The following is a 23519-nucleotide window of genomic DNA, read 5'->3' as shown; positions in this document are numbered from 1 at the left end:
GTCAGAAAATAGCAACATAGGAACATGAAAATCTATGTACCAAAAGAATATTTTAGAGTGATTTTCTCTAGATGAGATTATTGAAGGGGTTTTTTAATTGTTTTTCTCTACCCAAGTTTTCTTCTTATATTTTTACAAAAAACCTGCTTTCCTTTTGTAATAATTAGAAAGCAATAACATTCATTTGAATTTCATGAAGACCAACATTGGCATATATATTTATTCTCTATCAAATCAGAGATAGTGCTTAATTATTTTCTTAGCTGCATGTGGATTATATGAAATAGCTAAAGAAAGAAGCATATTTGGTCATCATTCTGAAAAATTCAAGTATAACATCCTTGCCACAGTTGATGACTGTGAGCAATCTCTTTCAAACAAGGAACATAGTGTTGGCGGAAAGATTTCCAGAAAAACAAAGTGTCCTGAACATAGCCCCTGACTGCCAAGAAACCCTGCCCACACAAAGACAGAAAAATGAATTTAATTTCTAGTCATCATCTCCTTTGTCCAGAGAAATCTAAAAGAGATCCTAATGTTCTGGGAATTCAGTCTCTGCAAGTCTTAAATGTTAGGACATGAAGACAGAAGAAATCAGTCAAGATGATCTACATATAAAAGCCAGGAACACAATGAACGATGTTTACAAAGAGTTGCTGATGAATGTTCAATAAATCACGCTATCACCATGCTTCATTTTCATTTCTAATTCATGTGTCTCTTTTCCCACTAGACACATATGGAAGCAAGGTGAAAAGGCTCATAAAACAAAATCTGAAGGTCAAACAAAACATTTATTATAAATGTTACCCACATTATACCAAATCATATAGATTTTTATTTTCTGTTTCATTAAACAATTCACAACATATAGTCTATTGTTTGTCCTTCTTAATATTATCACCCACTAATAATATAACGTTGACACTATTATGTGATTCAAAACTAACTGTTGCTAGTTTCTTCTGTCTCCTAAGGGTGTAATTTTTTCCAGTGAGGAACTTGTCTCTATATTGCTCAATTCCATTTTAGGAGGTAGGTGAGGAAGAGAGAGGAAAGAATGAAATTAAAAATCTCTGCCAGTCCTTCTGTGGGACTTCAGAGTAGGGTCCAGCACAGGTGACTGTTTGTCAGAGAACATCAGTAATATTTTGGACCAAGACAGAGATGCTGGGAAAACAAAGATCAGGGAGTTGTGAGAAGAGTCTAAAGGGAGAAACATGGTGGGAGACTGGAATCCACAGAAAAATGTGGCCAGTGAGAAATCACCAAGGGCACCCTGTTTGAAGAGCTTCCTAGAATTACAATGTCCGATATTCAATTCTAAGTCGTTTCTGTGATTGAACCCCTCACCCCCACTGTTCAAAATTTCAGTCCAGTCTACTGGACTGGGGTGGTCCAAAGAAAGTCAAGACAAAGAGGTGAATTCGAACCTAGGTTGACATAGAGCAAAGGAAAGAAGAGAGTCACAGGCCATGAATGTGAATGCATATGTGTCATGGAAGCAAGAACCATGGACCACAAATGATCATGAGAATGTGAGACCCAGTAAACTCACAGAAACTTGAGGGAGATCAATGGAGCTTTCCCACAGAAGATGAAATTTTGGACTTGACCTATTTTTATGTAAATCTCCAAAAGAGAGTGAGTTTAGCCTATATATAGGACATAATAACCAAATTTCAAAATAATTACATTAGACATATAGCAAATACTCTATCACATGATGTCTAAAATAGCATTTGCAAAACTGTACACAAGTTTTTGTATACATGAAAGAGCCCTAATTATTTTAATAGAGGTATTTAATAAATCATAAATGTTTTTTCTTTATTGGTTTTGTTCAACTTGTTACCAAATGGTTAATACCACTTCATCAATAACCTTCCCAAATAGATTTAGAATTAGTCTTTGATAACAGTAAAAAAAATTCTTAGAATGGTTGACATATACTTATAAAATACATATGCGTCATTCAAGGATGAAGGAGATTGTCTGAGGGGAGGATCTGGAATTTGTACTAATATATGGAAATACCGATAGAAAAATCTCCAAATCCTTCAAAGGTTGTTCCAGGCTTACCTTTGTATGGTGAATCAGACGCTCTACTTCATTCACTTTGTAGGTCTCCAATCCTAGCTCCTTGGATAATCTTAAGATATGATTCTGAGTTGGCCCAACATAAGATCCTCCAAGGTCCACATATTTAACTTTTTGGTTCTGTTTTCCCATGGGAAGAAATAAAAATAAATATTTTGTGAACCTGTTATTCTTAAGATAAAAAAGACAGCCCTCAAAAAAGCAGATTGGCATTTCACAGGTTCTAGACACACCTTGAGGAATATCTATAGAAAATTGGACTCTGTTCTCGACTCTACCGCATTCATGCAACTAAATGGTTATTGAATCACTCCTAATTTTAAACTAAAATTGATTGGACTTGAAATAAGCAAGAGATTTCTGAACCCCATCATTCTCACTACGTACCACAACGTGCTCTGGGTTTTACTGACTTAGATTTGTAAACTATGAATTATTGATGAATTTCTCTTTACTTAGCATTTCTGGCTAATTTTGAGGCACCTAATGCTAGAGGAAAAGCAAGAAAGGAAAAGACCCCTTTTTTATTGAAGTATAGTTGATTTACAATGTTTCAGGTGTGTAGCAAAAAGATTCAGTTTTATGTGTGTGTGTGTATATATATATGTGTGTGTATATATATATATTATTTTTCAGATTATTTTCCATTATAGGTTACTAGAAATTTTTTTATATACTTCCCTGTGCTATACAGTAGTTCCTTGTTGTTTGTCTATTTTATATATAGTAGTGTGTATCTGTTAATCCCAAACTCCTAATTTTAATCCCAAACTCTATTCACTTTGGTAACCATGTTTGTTTTCTATGTGAGTCAGTTTCTGTTTTGTAAGTTCATCTGTATCATTTTTAAGGTATCTACATATAAATGATATCATATGATAATTGCCTTTCTTTGTGTGACTTTCTTCACCTGTATGATAAACTCTAAATTCATCCAGGAAATGACAATTTCTTTTGTGGTTTGTTAAACCAGACACTTGAAAGATAGCATTAGAGTCCTAATTTAAACCTTTGAAATTGCTCTTATGTTCAGTAGAAAGGTTTTCATATGGTTTTGAATTAGCTTCCTTTGCAATGACTAAGGACCAACCTTTGAAAAAGAGTGACTAGAAAAACTCCCTATATTTGAACACGTCCCAACATAACTGGATTCCTAATAGTCAGGGACACCAGAGCAGGTCCTTCTTTTCTGTTTTTGTTTGTTTGTTGTATGATGGTATGGTTTAGTCGCTAAGTTGCATCCAACTCCTGAGATCCCATGGACTGTAGCCCACCAGGCTCCTCTGTCCATGGGATTCTCCAGGCAAGAATACTGGAGTGGGTTGCCATTTCCTTCTCCAGGGGATCTTCCCGACCCAGGAATGGAACTTGGGTCTCTTGCATTGGCAGGTGGATTCTTTATCACCTGAGTCACTATAGCTCCCCCACTTAAAAAAAGGGGGGATATATGTTTCACAAGGGCAGGGAGTCTTTGTTTTACTCACTAATGTATTTCAAACATCTAATTATTGATGCAATTGTATATGGGGAAAGGGCCAAATGTTATGAGGCAAGAAGAGAAAATGGACAGAAGAAAGACATGGAAAGAAAGCAAATTGAGAGGCTGTGGAGTGTTTTGAAATAATTTTCACTCTCTTGAAAAGAGTCAAGTGAAGTTCAAGACTTTCAGAAAGAAAAAAGGAAACTCAGTTTCAGGGTCACATTTTTCCAGCCCATTCTTATTGTCTTACCCTAAGGGTGTAAGTCCTGCCTCCCACGCGGTCCCGGGCTTCCAGAACAATCACATTCAGGCCAGAGTCATGCAGAAGTTTCGCTGCTGCCATACCTGGTAGAAAATACAAGAAGAAATCAGAATCAAACACTCAACTCCAGATAAGCTCCCCGTGCTAACAGCCAATGAGAAAAGTCTATGTTGGCTCATACACATAACATATCATCACGTTCAACTTAACCAACTTACAGGTGTCTAGGGTTTCTCAATAGAGACCCAGATTCCAAGTCTGCAAAACCAACTGCTATTTCTTGAAAGAATAAAAAAGGGTTTCATTTTTAGTAAAAGTCTCAAACCTTAAAAAACTTCTTTGGTCACTATATCAAAATGTTTATCTTTAAAGACTAAATTACATGATTATGTGTCTGACAACATGAAAGAAAACACAAAGCCCCACAAAAAAGAAATGTATAAGCCCCAGCAAACCCAAGACCAAATGGAGCAACTGACTTCATTCTCAAGGCAAATCTGAAAATCCAATAAATTTAGGTGAAGGAGTGAAGGGGTGAGTCAATCTTCAAAGCATGTGAAAGGACCTAAAATCCACTATTAAAACTGAACTTTGGGAAGTTGATGTAAAGTTACAAAACCAAAGACATAAAATGCAACTCATTTAATTGTCCTCATTCCCTGTAGGATCCATCACTGAAGAATAAAATGACTCCATTCATTTATTCATCTATTAATGTAGTCAAAAATACTGTATGCCTACTACAATTCCAACATCATGAATTCAACATAACAAAACAGTTTACTGAGATACATTTATATAGAATAAATTTTAACCACTGAGTTCAGTGAGTTTTGATAACGTATAAAGCTTAGTGTAGAGTTCAAATATGTAATTTTTGGTATAAGTACATCCTGAATGTAGTTTTTGATCTCACAAATCTTCAAATTCTGCATCTTGGACTTACAGAGTTTAGTAAGAGTTTTTTCAGACAAGGTAACTCTAGTATTCTTACCAAAATGAATTGAATTTACTCAGTTCCAAATACCATACTCATTTGCTTTATGAAATCAAACAAAATCAAGGAAATGCCAAAATGCTGTGCCTTACAGAGAAATGAAACAGTTTCTACCTTGTCTTTTAAAAATAATAGTTCTGGAACTTTTAGATCCCACTAGTGGTAAAGAATCCATCTGCCAATGCAGGAGACACAGGAGATGAAGGTTCAATCCCTGGGTTGGGAAGATCCCCTGGAAGAGGAAATGGCAACCCACTCCAGTATTCTTGACTGGAAAATCCCACTGACAGAGGAGCCTGGCGGGCTACAGTCCATGGGGTCGCAAAGAGTCAGACACGATTGAGCGAAAATCCCTATGAAAATAGCTCATATTCCTATAGTGCACACAACATTTCAGATGCTGTTCTGAGTGTTTTAATGTATCAATTCAATGAATTTTCACAGCAATCCAATTTTAAAAAAAGGTACTATTGATATTCCCATTTTTTTTTGTCCTCCAATAAAACTTTATTTTTTTTTCTTTTTTTTTTTATTAGTTGGAGGCTAATTACTTCACATGATATTCCCATTTTATGGCTGAGGAAACTGAAGCACAAAGAGGTGTCCAAGATCACATAATGAGCCAGCAACAAAGCCAGGCAGTTTCATGCCAGTGTCTGCTTCTACAACCACTATGAGCATTGGTTTCCATGGGGCCTCAGAGCCATCCTTTTCATAAATCACATCTCTCAATTTCTGCTTCAGGAGAAATTACATTTCAAAAGTGTTTTTCACTTTGTTTGGGTCACCATGTTTGTTTGTTTTTTTTCTTTCTTTTTTTTTAAATTTATTTATTTATTTTTTGTCATACATTGATATGAATCAGCCATAGATTTACACGTATTCCCCATCCCGATCCCCCCTCCCACCTCCCTCTCCACCCGATTCCTCTGGGTCTTCCCAGTGCACCAGGCCCAAGCACTTGTCTCATGCATCCCACCTGGGCTGGTGATCTGTTTCACCATAAATAGTATACATGCTGTCACCATGTTTTGAAAGCACATTTGTATCTTGTGGTTTGATAAGAATCCGTGGAACATAAGATATGAGTCTTCCGTGGAAGCCATAATGAAAAGATGAGGCTCCATTCACCCTCTGTGAGCTGTCCTAAAAGAGGAAACCCATTTTTTTTTAAAGAGGCTTATGTGACATTTCATTATTTGAGTTAATCCACCTTCTGATAACTGTCCTTGGGGCCATGGCCAGAACATCCAGCAGGTGGTGGGGTGATGGTGCCAAAGTCCACCCCCCTACACACACACAGTGTGCACAAGCATTGCACAACCCTAATTTAGAAATACAAGGCTTGGATTTTTAACTACAGTTTCCTAATTTTACCTCCATAAAGAAGAAAAAAGAAAACCTTTCTACTGAGTCAAAATTGCCCACGATTCAATGCCATCTCTCTTATCAAGCATCAGTTCAACAAATGAAATATGAAATAACATGCAGCCATAGTAACAGCAGTTATCATGGAATTCAGATAGACTTGCTAAGCATGGTGAGGCTTAAAAGGGGGCTCAGAATGAAACACATCACTCAAATACACTAGTATTTTATAGTCCACAAAAGACATTACTAAGTAAGTACCTGATGCTATACAGAAACATTTACTAGAACAAGCCAGGGCCTTATCAGATCATTGACTAGAGTTCTCTAGGTTCATGTGCTTTAGAAAAGCATAAATAGAAACTACAAAAGTATCTTTAAACAGACCAATACAAAAACATGTTGTGGGAAATACCTCACAGTTTGTCTCACTCATGCTCATGCGTGGTGGTATTCAAAATGCTTGTTGGACATCAACCGACAAAGACTGATTTGAAAAATAATTGACCCAAATAACAATGGCCTAAGAAAGTCCCTGCAGTTTGTTTCTGTTCAGTCGCTAAGTTGTGTCTGATTCTTTGCAACCCCATGGACTGCAGCACGCCAGGCTTCCCTGTCCTTCACTATCCCCTGGAGTTTGCTCAAACTCATGTCCAATGAGTCGGTAATGCCATCCAACCATCTCATCCTCTGCATTTTAGGAAGAGGGAGTTTTAGGGTACCAAAAAAACTGAGGAGTTGGAGTCTGGTCTGGAGGTTATTAAGATTGTCAAGATGTATAAACAACATGGTCTTACTGTACAGCACAGAGAACTATATCAAATATCTTCTGATAAACCACAATGGAAAATAACACTTAAGAAAGAATGTATGTATGTATAGATAGATAGATAGATAGATATAACAGAATCACTGTGCTATACAGCAGAAATTAATCCAAACACTGTAAACCAGTTATATACTTCAATAAAAATTTTTTTAATAAAGAAAATTTAAAAAGATTGTTTACATGTAGCTGTCAAGCGAGGGGCTTCCCCAGTGGCTCAGTGGTAAAGAATTCGCCGGCTAATATAGCAGACAAGGAGATGCGGGTTCGATCCCTGGCTTGGGAAGATCCCCTGGAGGAGGAAATGGCAACCCACTCCAATATTCTTGCCTGGGAAATCCCATGGACAGAGGAGACTGGTGGGCTACAGTCCATAGTCCATGGTGTTGTTCAGTGTTACACAACTGAGCAACTGAGCTCTCAAGGGATTCCTCACTGATGACTAGCAAAAGGATTAATGGTTTGATTAATCAAAAGATAAGCAAACAACTAAGGACCCAGAGCCCCCAGGGCTGACGACAAGGTTGTTTCCCAAGAGTTCATGTTTATGTCAGTAATTTGGAACTTTTAACACATTTTGCCATAAACAAAAATAGGAGAGATGGTGTGTTCTCTTGGAAATCTGAGAATTTTAAAATGTAATACTATTGTGAAAAATAATATAAAGTAGAAACACTAAACAAAGTAATCAGTGCTGTTGAAACCCTTAGGCAATCATTTCCTGACACAATGCAGTAACAGCTAAAAGAGGAGAAAGAAAATATCCACGATAATAACAAACGCCATCATAAAGCATTGAGCATTGCTTTGCTCTGTGTGAAGAAGCAGTGTTTCACATAGAAAACCCATTTGATTTTCACCACAGTACTGACAGGTATTATTATCCTCATTTTAAAAAGAAAAAAAAATGGAGGCTAAGAGACATTCACTGACTTGCCATAGACTACACAATTAGTAAATGGTGAGGGTTCAGCCCCAAACCGGAATTCTTAGCCACCACCCTTGGACCAAAAAGCAAAAGTTAAAAATGCAGTAACTCTATACACAGATTGATGCAATGTCTTAAAAACATTCTGCTGTCCATCTAAACAGAAGAATCTTAAAATATTGGTTTTTCTTTTAAACAGATATTTAATTTTTACAAACAGTTTGAAAGTGAAAGTGGAAATAAAGTCTCTCAGTTGTATCTGACTCTTCGTGACCCCATGGACTGCATGCAGCCTGCCAGGCTCCTCCATCCATGGCATTTTCCAGGCAAGCATACTACAGTGGGTTGCCATTTCCTTCTCCAGGGATCGAACCCAGATCTCCCACATTGTGGCAGACTGTTTAGGCAACCAGTTTAGAAACAAGTATATAATCATTGCCTACTTTTAAAAAGCTAATAAAAACTTGAGTTTAATATGCAGGATCAATGAAAATTTCACAAAACAAATGATTATTTGGCGCGTTCAGAAGTAGCACCTATGTGTCCTAGACAGATCCCTGATAAGATCATCTCACTTGTTAGTTCTAAATGATGCAGGATCTATGGTATTTTGGCTCAGGGAGTCTCCTTTGGATGAATAAGCATAGTATGGCATAGCTGACTAAATGGTAGACAAAAGCCTAATGCCATGAAATGATCAAAATATTGCATCTCCCTTTCCATGTAGTTCACTTGGAAAATGTTTCCTCAAAGTGATGACTATCTCAATTATTTGGATATTTCAATCTGTATTAGACACCCAAATTATTGTAAGTACCTAGAAATCAGTGGTTTGCAGCATTATTAACATTCTATGCTTCCTGTTTTGTGCCATGGAAAAGGGCTTAAGAGTTAGAGACTGTAGGAGACTGAAAAGTACACAGCGCAAGTAACAAAAAGGCTTCTAAGAGTCTTAAGAACAGTGAAGGAGCTGGGATTTGGAAGGAAGATAAAAATCAAAATCACCATCTGCCTCACTCTTCGCTTTGTCAGTCTGTCTCATGTCCTTCCTATCAAAAGCTATATTTAACAGAATTTTTCAGCATTTTGAAATGCAAGGCTAATTGTTCTGAAAACATTATCAAATATCAGTACTTCCGTGTTACAAAGGACTTTTTCTCAGTTTAAAATTATCAAAAAAGTATCGTGTTGACCAAAACTGAGAGAAAAAAATTCACAGTACCACAAAGCATCTCTAAACTTATAACCCTAGTAAACCTTATAAGCACGCTCTTAGGAAAGAAGAAAGCCAAAAACATGCAAATAGCCCTCATCACCTCTGTCACTTCTGACAAAGCAACAGTTTTATGAGAAAATTCTAGAAACAACCAAGTGACCTTCTAATCAAAGAAGTGGAATTCTTTGATGTCTCTACAAAGAATGCCTTTTCAGTTATTTAACACATACACACACAAAAGAGGCTGGGGTAAGAAGAAAAAATATCACCAATGTGAGACTAAATTCATTAAAGGAAAGTGGCATTTATAGGTACAATTCAGACGTTAGTTGCTGAACTCTTCAACACAGAGTAGAGAGGCAGGTAGACACGGGTTCAATCCTTGGTCAGGGAACCAAGATCCCACATGCCCTGCAGTGCTGCCAAAAAAAAAAAGGAGAAGAAGAAGAAGAAAGAAAGTTGTGATCAGTGTGTTCTCAGGAAAGAGGAGTCAGTCTGGACTTAAGGAGAAGGAACTGTTTGGTCAAAGCATTTCTTAATGAATAGTTTAGTGGTTTAGTTCCCAAAAGACGGGAATATTTTGAGCACTGACTACAGGCCAGTTTCAATTCCAAATGTTTTACATATAAGAATTTATTTATTCTCCTAACAACGCTATGACGTTGGCAGATGTAAAAAGCAAAGCACAGAGAAGTCAAGTAATGTACCCAAGTTCACACAGCTGGCGACCAGCAGGGCCAGTATTCAAATCTAGGCAGTATAACTCCAGAAAACAAACATGGAAAGCAGTCTTCCTCACACTAAACGATGAAACACTGAAAGCCTTCTGTAGAACATCACGAACCACATAAATACCAGGGCCACTGCTAACACATTCCATGCCTTTGTGTAAATTACAGGAAGAAAGAAGAAATTACACTCGTGGCAGGTAAGTTTCAAAAAAGCATCCCTTCTTCAGGTGAATACAGCTCACATTGATGCTTGGCTAGCAGTGTGTGGGCTGGATTGCATTCCCCCTCTTTCTCTGCATCAGCCTGAATAGCTCATGCTGTGGCCTCAAAACTCAGAGAACTTATTTCCTGAATGATAAGAATTTAATTACCTAGTCTTTGTGTCCTCAGTGTGAGTACACAGTTGGCACTTACCTGGATTCATTTAATAGCCTTCAGCAAAGTTGATATTTAATTACTTAGTCAAGAAATAAACAACTGGCTGCAGAGTGGTGTCTATATAACCATATTTAATATAGTATAAGAAAACTAAAATATTTATGCACATTGAAACTGATTTCTTGTCACATCAGAAATGGTAAAGGGACTTTACCAAAGAAAAAGAGCTGGAAAGAAAGCCAGCCAATCAGTTATAATAACCACCTTACATTGGTACAGCACTATAGTTTCCAATTCTCACACACATTCAGTTCTTAACAATAAGCCTTTGAGGCTCGCATTGTTTATCCTATTTTTCAGATTAGAAAATGGAGGCTCATAGAGATTCTCAAGGGCTTGCTCAGTGTAACACAATTAGCGATGGCAGAGCTCGGTCTAAAGTTTAGCTCTGTTTCTGTGTCCTGGGTGTTTTTCATTAGTCACGTGACTTCCTATAACATACAAAGGCCAAAGTTGTTTAAAAAAATTGCTCAAAGTGTTCAGAGCGGGGATCGGGATGGGGAATATATGTAAATCCATGGCTGATTCATGTCAATGTATGACAAAAACCAGTACAATAAAAAAAAAAGAAAAAATAAATCTCAAAAAAAAAATAGAATATTTCTTTATTGACTTTCTTGGAAAGGAGATATTGATAAAAAACCACCTTAAGCATATCACTGTGCAAAACCCCAGGACCATGTAATTTACAGGCAGACGTGAAGACTGTAGGACACCTCCACTAAACTACTGATTAGGAGATGCTTTGGCCAAACAGTTCTTCCTTCTTAAGTCCAGACTGACTCCTCTTTCCTGAGAACACACTGATCACAACTTTCTTTCTTTTTTTTGAGCAGTGCCACATGGCACGTGGGATCTTAGATCCCTGACTGGGGATTGAACCCGTGCCCTTGCATTGGGAATGCCGTCTTCACCACTGGACCACCAAGGAAGTCCCACAACTTTCTTGAAAACTGAAATAACACATGATATGAACCAAACGTACCAATGTGCACTGTCCTTTTGATCATGGAGAAGCAAAGTCTAGAATAAGATTATTCACATCTTGCTCCCAAATACGAAAAATGTAAGACTCCAAGCCTTCTTGGAAGCCCTTTGCTCTGTTTTCTCTTAGACAGTCAAAATATACAACCCCCAAAACAAATGGCAATAGCTGCTAAAATACAGGAGACCTTTACTGAAGCCTTAGGCTGTAGGATGATTTATGCTCTTGAAAAGGAAAGAAAAAAAAATCAAACTTTCATGAGTTGCCATAGAAACCTTTCTCCAGATGTGCTGCTTCTGAAATACTATAATGAGACTGCCTTCCAAGGCCTTTCAGAATATGTCTAAAACCATACAAATCATTTTATCACACTTTATATGTAAATTATTGCATTTTCCTAAAATGTCAGCCATCATCATGAGTCTTGTTTCATAGCCAAGTTCTTGTCTTTCTTTGTTATATGAAAGGAGTGGGGTTATCTTTTGTGTTCTGCAATTGTGGTGGACAAAATTTGTTCTTGTCTTACCTCAATATGATCTCCCATGAAAAAAGGAGGTAAACCCAGAAATTCCAGCTTTGTCTTTTCCAAATATGTGTGGTATAGTCTTCATTTTTAAAATTGGCACATAAAACTATAATCATTTAATTCACCTGCCTTGAATCCTTTTGGAAATTCAATGGAATATGTATAAATAAATAAACATACTCCTTTAGCAATACTGTTTTTGAAGTATCAAAAACCATCATATGATTCCACCATAATTTCCCTGACTATGATTTAAGGGTGAAATATCTCATTGCCATGATAGCAGCCCTCCTATGGATTACCAGCATGATTAAAAAAATGTTTTTTTACCAACATGGTTTTTAGAATCACGAACATCCTTAAGGTGGAATATAAAATCGCAGAGATATCATTCCCACTTCGGCTCACCCACTCTCTACACCCTAGTCTCTGAAAGAGCTGGGTGTTACAAATGCCCAGAAAAGGGTCAGAAGTCTGCTGTAGAATACTTTAAACACTTCTCACTTATTTATTTTTTTTTGGGGGGGGGAATCAAAACATTTTTTATTTTTATTTTTTTTCTCATTATAAATAGTACGTATTGAATGTATTTTTTTTTGTCATACATTGATATGAATCAGCCATAGATTTACACGTATTCCCCATCCCAATCCCCCCTCCCACCTCCCTCTCCACCCGATTCCTCTGGGTCTTCCCAGTGCACCAGGCCCGAGCACTTGTCTCATGCATCACCTCTTTAACAAGTGGTGCTGGGAAAACTGGTCAACCACTTGTAAAAGAATGAAACGAGAACACTTTCTAACACCATACACAAAAATAAACTCAAAATGGATTAAAGATCTAAATGTAAGACCAGAAACTATAAAACTCCTAGAGGAGAACATAGGCAAAATACTCTCCGACATAAATCACAGCAAGATCCTCTATGACCCACCTCCCAGAATATTGGAAATAAAAGCAAAACTAAACAAATGGGACCTAATGAAACTTAAAAGCTTTTGCACTACAAAGGAAACACTTCTCATTTAAACAGCTCCATTCACCAAAACTGAGATGATCAACTTGGAATTCCAGAACAGAATAAAATGTAGGCATTGTTAAGGAAAAGAAATCTGGATGAGATTAACAAGTAACTGGAAGAAATGAAGTTACAAGGCAGTCACTTGGGAGTCTAGTTTGGAGCCTGGCCCAGGAGTTTTACTTCGCCCCAGAAATACTCTTGTGAGCTAGACACCAAGGCAGTCAGTGGTGTGCAAGGACTAGAGTGAAGGGAAAACAGAATCTCGTTCAAGGACAAGGCATTCTGTAGAAAAGCTCCATGTCTAACAGGCCTAATAAGCTGTATGACCTTGGACATGAGTCCTCACCTGTCTAGCCCTCACTTTCCCCATCTATAGAATAAAATGATTAGATTAACCCCCTTTCCATTCTGTGATTAGACTACATGAGACAAGACAACAATTTTAAATAATCCAAGATTTCATGATATAGGTGGTGTCTTCACAACCCCAAAGCATTATCCCAAAGCCTGCCCTGTGGAGAATGAAATTTGAGTGACCTCCAGAGGTGTTGATAAAAAACATGAGATTTTTGTGCTCTGCTGGAACCAGGAAATGCATATTCAAACAAAGCTGGTTGAGGATAGGCATGCTAAGGTAATTAGAGGTAAAAGGTCCTGATGCTGTGATTTCCTCCAAAATGCATCACAAAATAAGAAGGATGGTGGATAAAGAGCAGGATGGATAGATAGACAATACAGAATAAGGCAAATACAGCAAAAATGTTAACCACAGAATTTAGTTGGTAGGTATATGAGTGTTGACTGTATAATTCCTTGAAAATTTTCACAATAAGAAAATTCTGGGGGAAAAAAACATTAAATCAAGTGGTCAAAAGGTACAAACTTCCAGTTAGAAACTAAGTCATTGTGATGTGATGTATCATATGGTGACTATAATTAATAATACTACACTTACATATGAAAATTGCTAAGAAAGTGGATCTTCAGAGTCCTCATCACAAGAAAAAAATTTGTACCTGTGTGGTGAAAGTGAAGTCGCTCAGTCATGTCTGATTCTTTGCAACCCCATGAACTGTAGCCCACCAGGCTCCTCCATCCATGGGATTTTCCAGGCAAGAATACTGGAGTGGGTTCCCATTTCCTTCTCCATACACATCCACACACATCACCTATGTGATGATGGATGTTAGCTAGACATATTGTGGTGATCATTTCATAGTATATACAAATATTGAAACTTTATGTGGTGTACCTGAAACTGATATGATGAATGGTACATGTCAATTATATCTTTATTTGCTAAAACTGGCTATAAAGCCAAAATTATGAGGATGATTATTTGAAGTATGAAATAGGTGGATATATATATATATATATACACACACACACATATATATGTACATCTTTAATTGCAAAATACTTCAGGTTCACTCAACTAAAGATGAGTGAAGCACTGTTTAAGTACAAACATTCAAATATTTGCTGACATTTTCTGTATCAACAATGACTGTTAGTAATATGTTACCAAGCTGCTGTAAAATAAACACACACGCACACACACACGCAAGTTAAACTGGTTTCCATCCAGATGGACTTTCAGAGTCTTTAATTAATGTACTGCATATCTCCATCAGGGCTCCCCTGGTGGCTCAGACAGTAAAGAATCTGCCTGCAATTCAGGAGACTCAGGTTCCATCCCTGGGTCAGGAAGATCCCCTGGAGAAGGGAATGGCTATCCATTCCCTTCTTCTTGCCTGGAGAATTCCAGGGACAGAGGAGCTTGCCGGGCTACAGCTCATGGGGTCGTAAAGAGTTGGACATAACTCAGTGACTAACACACATACCTGCATCAGCAGATACTATATATGCATGCTTGTGTGCATGCTCAGTCGCTCCAGTCGTGTCCAACTGTTTGTGACCTTATGGACTGTAGCCCGCCAGGCTCCTCTATCCATGGAATTCTCTAGGCAAGAATACTGGAGTGGGTTACCATGCCCTTCTTCAGGGGATCTTCCCCACCCAAGGATCAAACCCATGTCTCCTGCATCTCCTGCATTGCAGGCCAATTCTTTATCTACTGAGCTACCTGGGAAGCCCCAGGTGCTGTATGTACTATTTACATCATTTCTTAGTCTCTATAACCTATTGAGTGACTGGGGTTGAAAGTGACTTTCTCAAAGGCAGAAATGTCTTTTTACATATTTTGGGGAATACTATCCTAAAGTAACTGGTCCATTTGGTCAATGTGGCTACAACTGGTGGTAGATTGGTCACAGAAATCCCTCTCAGAAAGAGTCCTCCTTTCTTCCCCGCTACATGTAAAACATTCTCAACCACACCATTGTCCTTAAGCTGCACATAGTCAAGGAGTTGATTCTCAAGCATGATTTGCCTCTAGATGAGAACAACGCCCAACAAGAGAGGCACCAGAGCAGTGGGAAGAAGATGACTGTAATGTATTTGGAAAGGGAGCTTCCTGGAGAGGCTGAAAAGTATATTTAGTTCCACCAAGTGGAAAATAGTGAAACGAGAAGGAAAAAGTGTCCTACCAAGAATGAAAGGAGAAGTTTCCCTCTTCCTTTCTCTCAAGACATGTACTACAGTAGGAAGGCCCATGGGCTACCAGTTTAGAACCTCTACTCTAAACTACTATCTGGGCCTCAACTCATTAACAGTGACATGGCTTCAGCAAAGGACACCATTTTCTTGGGTTTTACTGATGCATTAGCTTCTCACATGGCTTCAAAGATGGCAGTCCTTCTAACTACAAAGCAGGGCTGTTCATCAAACCAGTAAGGAAATCCCTAGTTTTCAGCATATTTACAATGTAGGGATGACTGACAAACCTGAAACTGGTGAATGATCAATTCCTATCCATTTTCCCAGGTTTTTTTCTTTCTGACTCATAATGTGGGCCCAGTCATTTGCCCAAGAGCCCATGAAATGAAACCTGGAATTCATCTTTTAATTTTCCTGGTCCCTTCTCCCATCTTACCCTTAATGCCCTAAAGATCCAGCATGACTTCGTCCCTGCCAACTTTTCTATCCTTATCTTTCAGCTCCCCACCTGGCACCATATACTCCAGCAATATTGAAATCCTATCCCACCCACCCCCCTCCCCATGATTCTTTCCATATCCCACACGATTTAGTGTTTCCAGGCCTTTGTTATACTGGGAAGATTTCACTTAGTTTCATCTCCCCCCCCCAAAATTTGACTCAGACTCTAGACAATTTGCCCTAACCAGCCTCCCACCCCAAGATAGGTTAGGAGCCCAGAGTCGAGGTTTTCATAACAATGAGTATGTTACCCCCTTTTAGATCACCTACAGTAAGAATGAGGAGGCCATCTGGGGCTGAGGCAGAATTTGCATCTAAATCCCCAAGACTATTTTGAGGGTCCTATAATTCTAAACTTCTCAATCAAGTTATTTTTGGAAAGAGGATGTTCCTGTTATTTCATATCAACAGTTCAGAGATAGGTTGAAAACGCTCCATGTCTGTTCAAAACTCAGCCTGTGGTTTGATAAAAGGCTTTCAGAAAGCCAAAATGAGCTGGCAATGTCTGTGAAGACAAGGCCTCAAATGGAACATCTGAGAAAAGCAATCTGGCAGTATCTATCAAAACCTTTAAACTGTCCATATCTTTAAATCAGACATTGTTACTTGATGATTTAATTCCAAGAAATAATATCAAATGTGGAAAAATATTATTCCTAAAGATCTTTAGGTTGATGTCATTTATAATAACAACACTCATGCAAAATAATAATGTCCAATAATCTAGTATTAGTTAAGTAAGCTATGGTAAGCTTATTTGATATTAAATTGTGTTCATAAAGACTGTAGAAATGTAGAAAATGTTCATGTTTTAATATCAGGTGAAAAGATATAAAATTATGACTATAAATATCAATGTGTCACACACACACGCAGAAAAAACAAACAAATGCATGAAAAAAGACTGAAAGAAAACACACCCAAGTGTTAAGAGTGGTTGTCTTTGGATGGTAAGACTCAAAAATGAACTTGTGAAAATAATTCATCCAGGAATAGTAAGAAAAAATTATTGTGATGCCAAATGAGTGGTTTAGTTTATTGGGCTATTTCCAGGATTCACTGTGTAAATGATTGACTTTTTGTTATAAATTTATACATTTTAGAGACCTAAAATTAAGCACTTAGAGTCCCATAGTTGTGAAACTTCTCTGTAAATCATAGTCTGCCTTTATATTGACACCAACTCTCCCTATTTCAGAAGAAAATTGCATGCAAGTAAATTCATAGACGTGCTTACCCAAAGCTGTCAAATCTAATAAACTCAACTCCTTGATATTTTATGAAATTTACTCCAATTGCAACCTAATGATGAGACTGGGGGAAAAAAGCAAAAGATGTACATCATTTTTTCAAGGCTCAGGAGCTGTTTCCCTTAATTGTTTTTTGAACACCACCAATATATCTTTATTAGATTACCCTCTAAAATTTGGAACTTAGTAATATTGTTTATATTGTGCTTTCTAAACTAATGAATACAATGTAATTATCGTTCACCCATTAAAGGACTGAATTTGGCATCATGATCTGTATTCCAGGCTCACAGGCCAGCTAAAATTCCCCAATGCTCATAGAAAAATTGTAACTAAGAAAAATACTTCTTATATGTTAAATACAATATCTAAATATACACATAAATATACTCCTGTAAATATACACATTCTCTATATAAGCATATACTTAAATATACAGGTAAGTATTTTCTTTGGTTAGGGTTTTCATGTGAATGTTGGAACATTTTGCCCCAAGGATCTCTTTCAGTCCCAATCATCTGGAGAAAGCATTCAGGAGAAGCAGGCAGCTCGACTGGTCAAGTTCCCTCTGTCTCATTCCAATTTCCTGGATTAATACAGTCAACTTCTCCTCCCAGAAGGCAACAAAACATACCAACTTTCTAGGTGCATCCATACAATGTGGTATCCAGAAAACCACTGAAGGTGACATTTAAAAACCTTAGGTATAGAAAACAGATTTGTGGTTCCCAGGTTGGGAGGCGGGGATAGGCAAGGGAAGGAATGGGAGTTTGGTATTAGCAGAGGCAAGCTATTATATACAGGACAGATAAACAGTAAGGTCCTACGATATAGCACAGGGAACTATATTCAACATTCTGTGACAAACCATAAAGGAAAAGTACACACACACACACACACACACACACACACACACACACACACCCCTATGTGGGGCTTCCCAGGTGGCTAGGTGGTAAGGAATCTGCCTGCAATGCAGGAGATGTGAGTTCTATTCCTGTGTTGGGAAGATCCCCTGGAGAAGAGAATGGCAACTCACTCCAGTATTCTTGCCTGGAGAATTCTATGGACAGAGGGGCCTTGTGGGCCCCAGTTCATGGGGTTGCAAACAGTCGGACGTGACTGAGCAACTAAACAACCACAATATAACACATATATGTATATAAACTGAGTCACTTCGCTGTACAGAGGAAATTAACACAACATTGTAAGTCAACTATTCTTCAATAAAATTTTAAAAAATCTTATGAAGATGATCCTCAGAAGGTTACACATAGATTTACCATACAACCGAGCAATTCCACTTCTAGACATCTAACCACCACCCCAAAAAATGAAAGCATAAGGCCACACATGCATGAACGTTCATAGCAGCACTATCACTATCCACGACCACTCCAAAGTGGAAACAAACAAAATGCCCATCAACTAATGAACAGATAAACAAAATGTGGTATATCCATACAATGAAATATTAGTCAGTCATAAAAAGGAATCAAGTACTCATACATGCTACAAAGTAGATGAACCTTGAAAACCTTATGCTGAAAAAAGCCAGACACAAAAGCCATTTATGGTATGATTGCATCTGTATGCAATGTCCAGAACAAGCAAGTATCTAGAGACAGAAAGTAGATTACTGGGAGGGCAGGAAAGGTATAAAACAAGGTGCTATAGAAAGGAAGAAGCGGGGGTGCAGGGTAGTGTGCAGAAAGTTGTCAGATAAGGAGACTCCCAAAAAAGTAAGTTTCAAAATAAACTCTGAAAGACAATCAAGTTGCCAAAGGGATAGGTAGGAAGGAGAAGAGATAGGAAGAGATCCACATGAAGAGCAAGTGCAATGGCCAAAGACTGTGGTAGACTGAGAACTTGAAAGTGGACTAATGTGGCTAGAGAGTGAACCAAAGAGGTCATGGGAGATCAGGCTTCCACTGTTAGGCAGGGCTCAGGATTGCAGCATGTCTGGGCCAGAGTCATCATTTTGGACTTGATCTTGGGTGTAATAGAAGGCCACTGAAGGGTTTGAAGCACATGGGTAACCTCATGAAATTTATATTTTAGAAAGATTATCCTTCCAGGGGAAAAGTCTGGAAAGATACATGCCAGACTGTCAAGACAAGTCACTTCTGAAGGACTGAGATGGGGTAAAGTCTAACGGGTAGTTAGCTTTGTCTCTGAACAACTTCATTTATATCACTTCTGACAATAAATATTTTTTTTTGTCGCTTAGAAACATCAAATTGTGCTTTCCCACTAAAAACAAATTATTCTTCTTCCTTCAGTGTAAGAATGGACTGGATGGCTGAATCTTGAGGGTATTATGCTAAGTGAAATAAACCAGACACAAAAGGACAAATGTTGCATGATTTCAGTTACATGAAGTCCCAGAGTAGTCGAATGCATAGAGGCAGGACGTAATATGGACCTTACCAGGGGCTGAAAGGAGTGAGGAATGGGGAGTTAGTGTTAAACGGGGACAGTTTCAATTTAGGGTGGTGATAAAATTCTGGAGACGGATGGTGGTGATGGTTGTACAATGTGGATATACATAACACTACTGAATTGTACAATTAAAAATGGTTAAAATGGTATTTTTTACATTATATATATATATGTAAACAAAGAAAAAGAATGGCCTGGAGAAGGGCTGGACCAAATGACAGACATAAATGATCAGACTCAGAACTAGAGCGGTCCACGTGCAGAACCCCAGATTCACAGGGACACAGAGGCGGTGAGATGGACAGATACAAGTTATATTTTGAAACTGCAACTAACAGGGCTTTAGGAAGAAGAAAAGGAGAAAAGAAGAAAATGCCTAATATCCCAAAGCAGACTGTGAAACAAGGAGTTGGATGCCACTAGTTAATTTGTAAGGAGACCTCAAGAAGCCCAGGTAGGGCTCAGGGGAGGTGAGGCAAAGAAGGGAAGGGAGGTAGTAAAAGTGTAGTATCCAGCAGACTGTCGTTGTGGGCAACTGATGATTGATTATGCTTGGGACCTGTGAAGACTGTGTGGAACATGCCTCGGTGATTCCAACTAAGTGGTGAGCCATCGTGTCAGTCTTAGGGAGATGGCTGCTCCTGGGGGCATTAACCCCACCCCACTGCTGTCCTGTCCTGAATGGAAGCCCCTTATGGTTTCCAGTGGTCAGAGAAAGCCCTCAGGCAAAGACTTGCAGCACTCAGAAGCCGTAGTTCCCCATATAGGGGAGTGCAGGGGGGACAGTGGGACCCCTCCAATGTCTGCTACCAATGTCAAGGGTCTTGGCTGGAAAACTGGTCTGAAGGTGATTCTGTTTCCCAAAACAGGGGACACTGGAGGTGAAGGGTGTCAATGCTGCCACAGGAAATGGAAGGAGCAGCTAGAGAAGGAGGAGGGAAGCAGGAAACAGTGGGATTGTGGGAGTGATGAGAAGAAGTGCTGTTTTAAAATGCTTGGTTACTACATAGCATAAGAAGCTGAAAAATCTTTTTCCAGACAGTGGGAACTCTTTTGGAAAACAGTTAAATAAAAGGTTATAGTTAAATAAACTACACAGTATTAGTTAAATATATAAAATAAACACCCTTATCCTGTGCTGTACCACAAGACTCAGATGTCAAACATGAAGGAAACACTATTCAACCAGACAACCCACAGTGAGTGAAATAAAAGCTTCCAATGCGGTTCCACACTCCACCTCTTTCTGACCTTCCACTATATGTAAAATCATACAAATCAATATATTGCACATACCACCTTATAGGAAGGATGTATTTGGGGAGGAAAAAAATCCTAAAATTGCTTTTATTTATATGTTCTTATATGTACAGAAGGTCCTTATATTAGTTTGTAATCAAGGTCCTTTAGCAATGTCAGGCAGATATTTTTGTTACTATATTTTGCACATGTGCTTTGTTCTTCACATCTCGTTCCAACGGTTTCACAAGATGGAATAAGCTCTCACTTTACCAACTACTTGTAATTTGAAAAATGCAGACATCATTTTTCATTGTCATTGAGGTCTTCATCCACTGTATTTAAAAAACACTGAAAAATAATGCTAAGAGTTTATATATAGAATGCATGATTTGAATACTGATTTAAATTCTAATTGCTAATACTATTTAAAATCCTTATTTTTCTAAGAAAATTAAAATCCCTAACACACAAACATTGATTGGAAATTATAATTCACTAATGCTTAGAATTTTAAAGATTGGTTTTAAACTTGCTCTCGCATAATCTTAAAACCTGTAAATTTACCTAACAGAAAGGAAGCCAGATTTAAAAGATACCTGTTTACTGAAATATACCTTTTAAAAGAATGCAGTAGGAGAAGAAAATGCCTTCTTATTTCCATCGCTTCTAGTCTATGGCCATACCACCCTGAATGTGCCCGATCTCGTCTCATTTCCATCGCTTCTCATACTATTCTGTTCACAAACTAAAACTCAGAAATAAAGCAAGCGTAAACCCAAAAGATTTTTCTTTTGCAAATAAAATATGTTTGCCTCCCTTATCTTACAGTCAGCTCAATCTTTTTGTACTTTTCCCCATTTCTCAGACCTGTCCACTGGAAGTGCAATATTGTGGGCCAGCAGACTGATTTATCTACAGAAAACTCATTTCCCTTTGGACATATTCTTCATGAAATCAGAGAGAAAGGACCAAGGGGAGAAAAGCAGACAACAGACAGTGTATTTTGGATGTTCTGCCTTTTATCAACTAGGGTGGACCATGTGATTTCCTTTCAAATTGTGACTGTTTCTGCATGCAACCCAATTTCTAATGACAGAAAAGATATTTGTGATGTTCTCCTTACCCCTCCTGAGGCCAGAAATATCACACTATCTATGAGTAAGACTAAAAAGCTAGCATAATACTTGGAAACTCAACCCCAAGTTATCTTAGTACCTATTCTGACTTGGTCCAAGGGTGATCTCTTGAAAGGTACCCAGAAGCTTCTTTCATCGAAAAAAAGGACATTTTGGCTCATGCAATAACAATAAATAGGCACAAGAAATGTAACTTAACATCTTTCCTTGTGTGTGGACCTGTGTTAAACTGGAACTGTTTCTTGACTGTTTGTTCCTAGCACCTGGCACATAGAAGGCTCTCACTTCAATTCAGTTCAGTCGCCCAGTCGTGTCCAACTCTGTGACCCCATGGACTGCAGCACACCAGGCTTCCCTGTCCATCACCAACTCCCAGAGCTTACTCAAACTCATGTCCATCAAGTTGGTGATGCCATCCAACCATCTCATCCTCTGTCCATTCTCCTCTTGCCTTCAATCTTTCCCGGCATCAGGGTCTTTTCCAATGAGTTAGGTCTTCACATCAGGAGTCCAAAATATTGGAGTTTCAGCGTCAGCATCAGTCATTCCAATGAATATTCAAGACTGATTTTCTTTAGGATTAACTGATTGGATCTCCTTGCAGTCCAAGGGACTCTCAAGAGTCTTCTCCAACACAACAGTTCAAAAGCATCAGTTCTTCAGCACTCAGTTTTCTTTATAGTCTAACTCTCACATCATACATGACTACTGGAAAAGCCATAGCTTTGACAAGATGGGCCTTTGTTGGCGAAGTAATGTCTCTGCTTTTTAATATGCTGTCTAGGTTGGTCTTAACTTTTCTTCCAAGGAGTAAGCATCTTTTAATTTCCTGGCTACAATCACCATCTGCGGTGACTTTGGAGACAAAAAATAAATAAATAAACTCTCCCACTCTTTCCATTGTTTCCCCATGTATTTGCCATGAAGTGATTGGACCAGATGCCATGATCTTTGTTTTCTGAATGTGGAGTTTTAAGCCAACTTTTTCACTCTCCTCTTTCACTTTTATCAAAAAATAGAGTAGCCATCATAGTAAACAAAAGAGTCTGAGATGCAGTACTTGGATGCAATCTCAAAAATGACAGAATGATCTCTGTTCATTTCCAAGGCAAACCATTCAATATCACAGTAATCCAAGTCTGTGCCCTGGTCAGCAATGCTGAAGAGGCTGAAGATGAATGGTTCTATAAACATCTACAAGATCTTATAGAACTAATACCCAAAAAAGATGTCCTTTTCATTATAAGGGACTGGAATGCAAAAGTAGGAAGTCAAGAGATAGCTGGAGTAACAGGCAAATTTGGCCTTGGAGTACAAAATGAAGCAGGTCAAAGCCTAACAGAGTTTTGCCAAGAGAATGCACTGGTCATAGCAAACACCCTCTTCCAACAACACAAAAGAAGACTCTACACATGGACATCACCAGATGGTCAATACTGAAATCAGATTCATTATATTCTTTGTAGCCAAAGATGGAAAAGCTCTATGCAGTCAGTAAAAACAAGACTGGG

The 23519-nt window shown here is 38.2% G+C and overlaps 1 protein-coding gene across 2 annotated transcripts in view; it reads right to left on the bottom strand.

Annotated features, from left to right (window-relative positions):
• Positions 1–23519, bottom strand: part of MAOB (monoamine oxidase B) — a 112012-nt gene that overhangs the window by 72245 nt on the left and 16248 nt on the right. For both annotated transcript variants that reach the window (XM_043897064.1, XM_043897065.1), the window contains 2 exons: positions 3831–3925; positions 2083–2220 (listed from right to left, as the gene is read on the bottom strand). In XM_043897064.1, the coding sequence (XP_043752999.1) occupies positions 2083–2220; positions 3831–3925 (233 nt within the window). The remainder of the gene's footprint in view (positions 1–2082; positions 2221–3830; positions 3926–23519) is intronic.

The sequence above is a fragment of the Cervus elaphus genome, chromosome X, assembly GCF_910594005.1.
Source record: "Cervus elaphus chromosome X, mCerEla1.1, whole genome shotgun sequence".
Lineage (NCBI taxonomy): Eukaryota > Metazoa > Chordata > Mammalia > Artiodactyla > Cervidae > Cervus > Cervus elaphus.
This window is presented reverse-complemented; position numbering and strand designations above follow the sequence as displayed.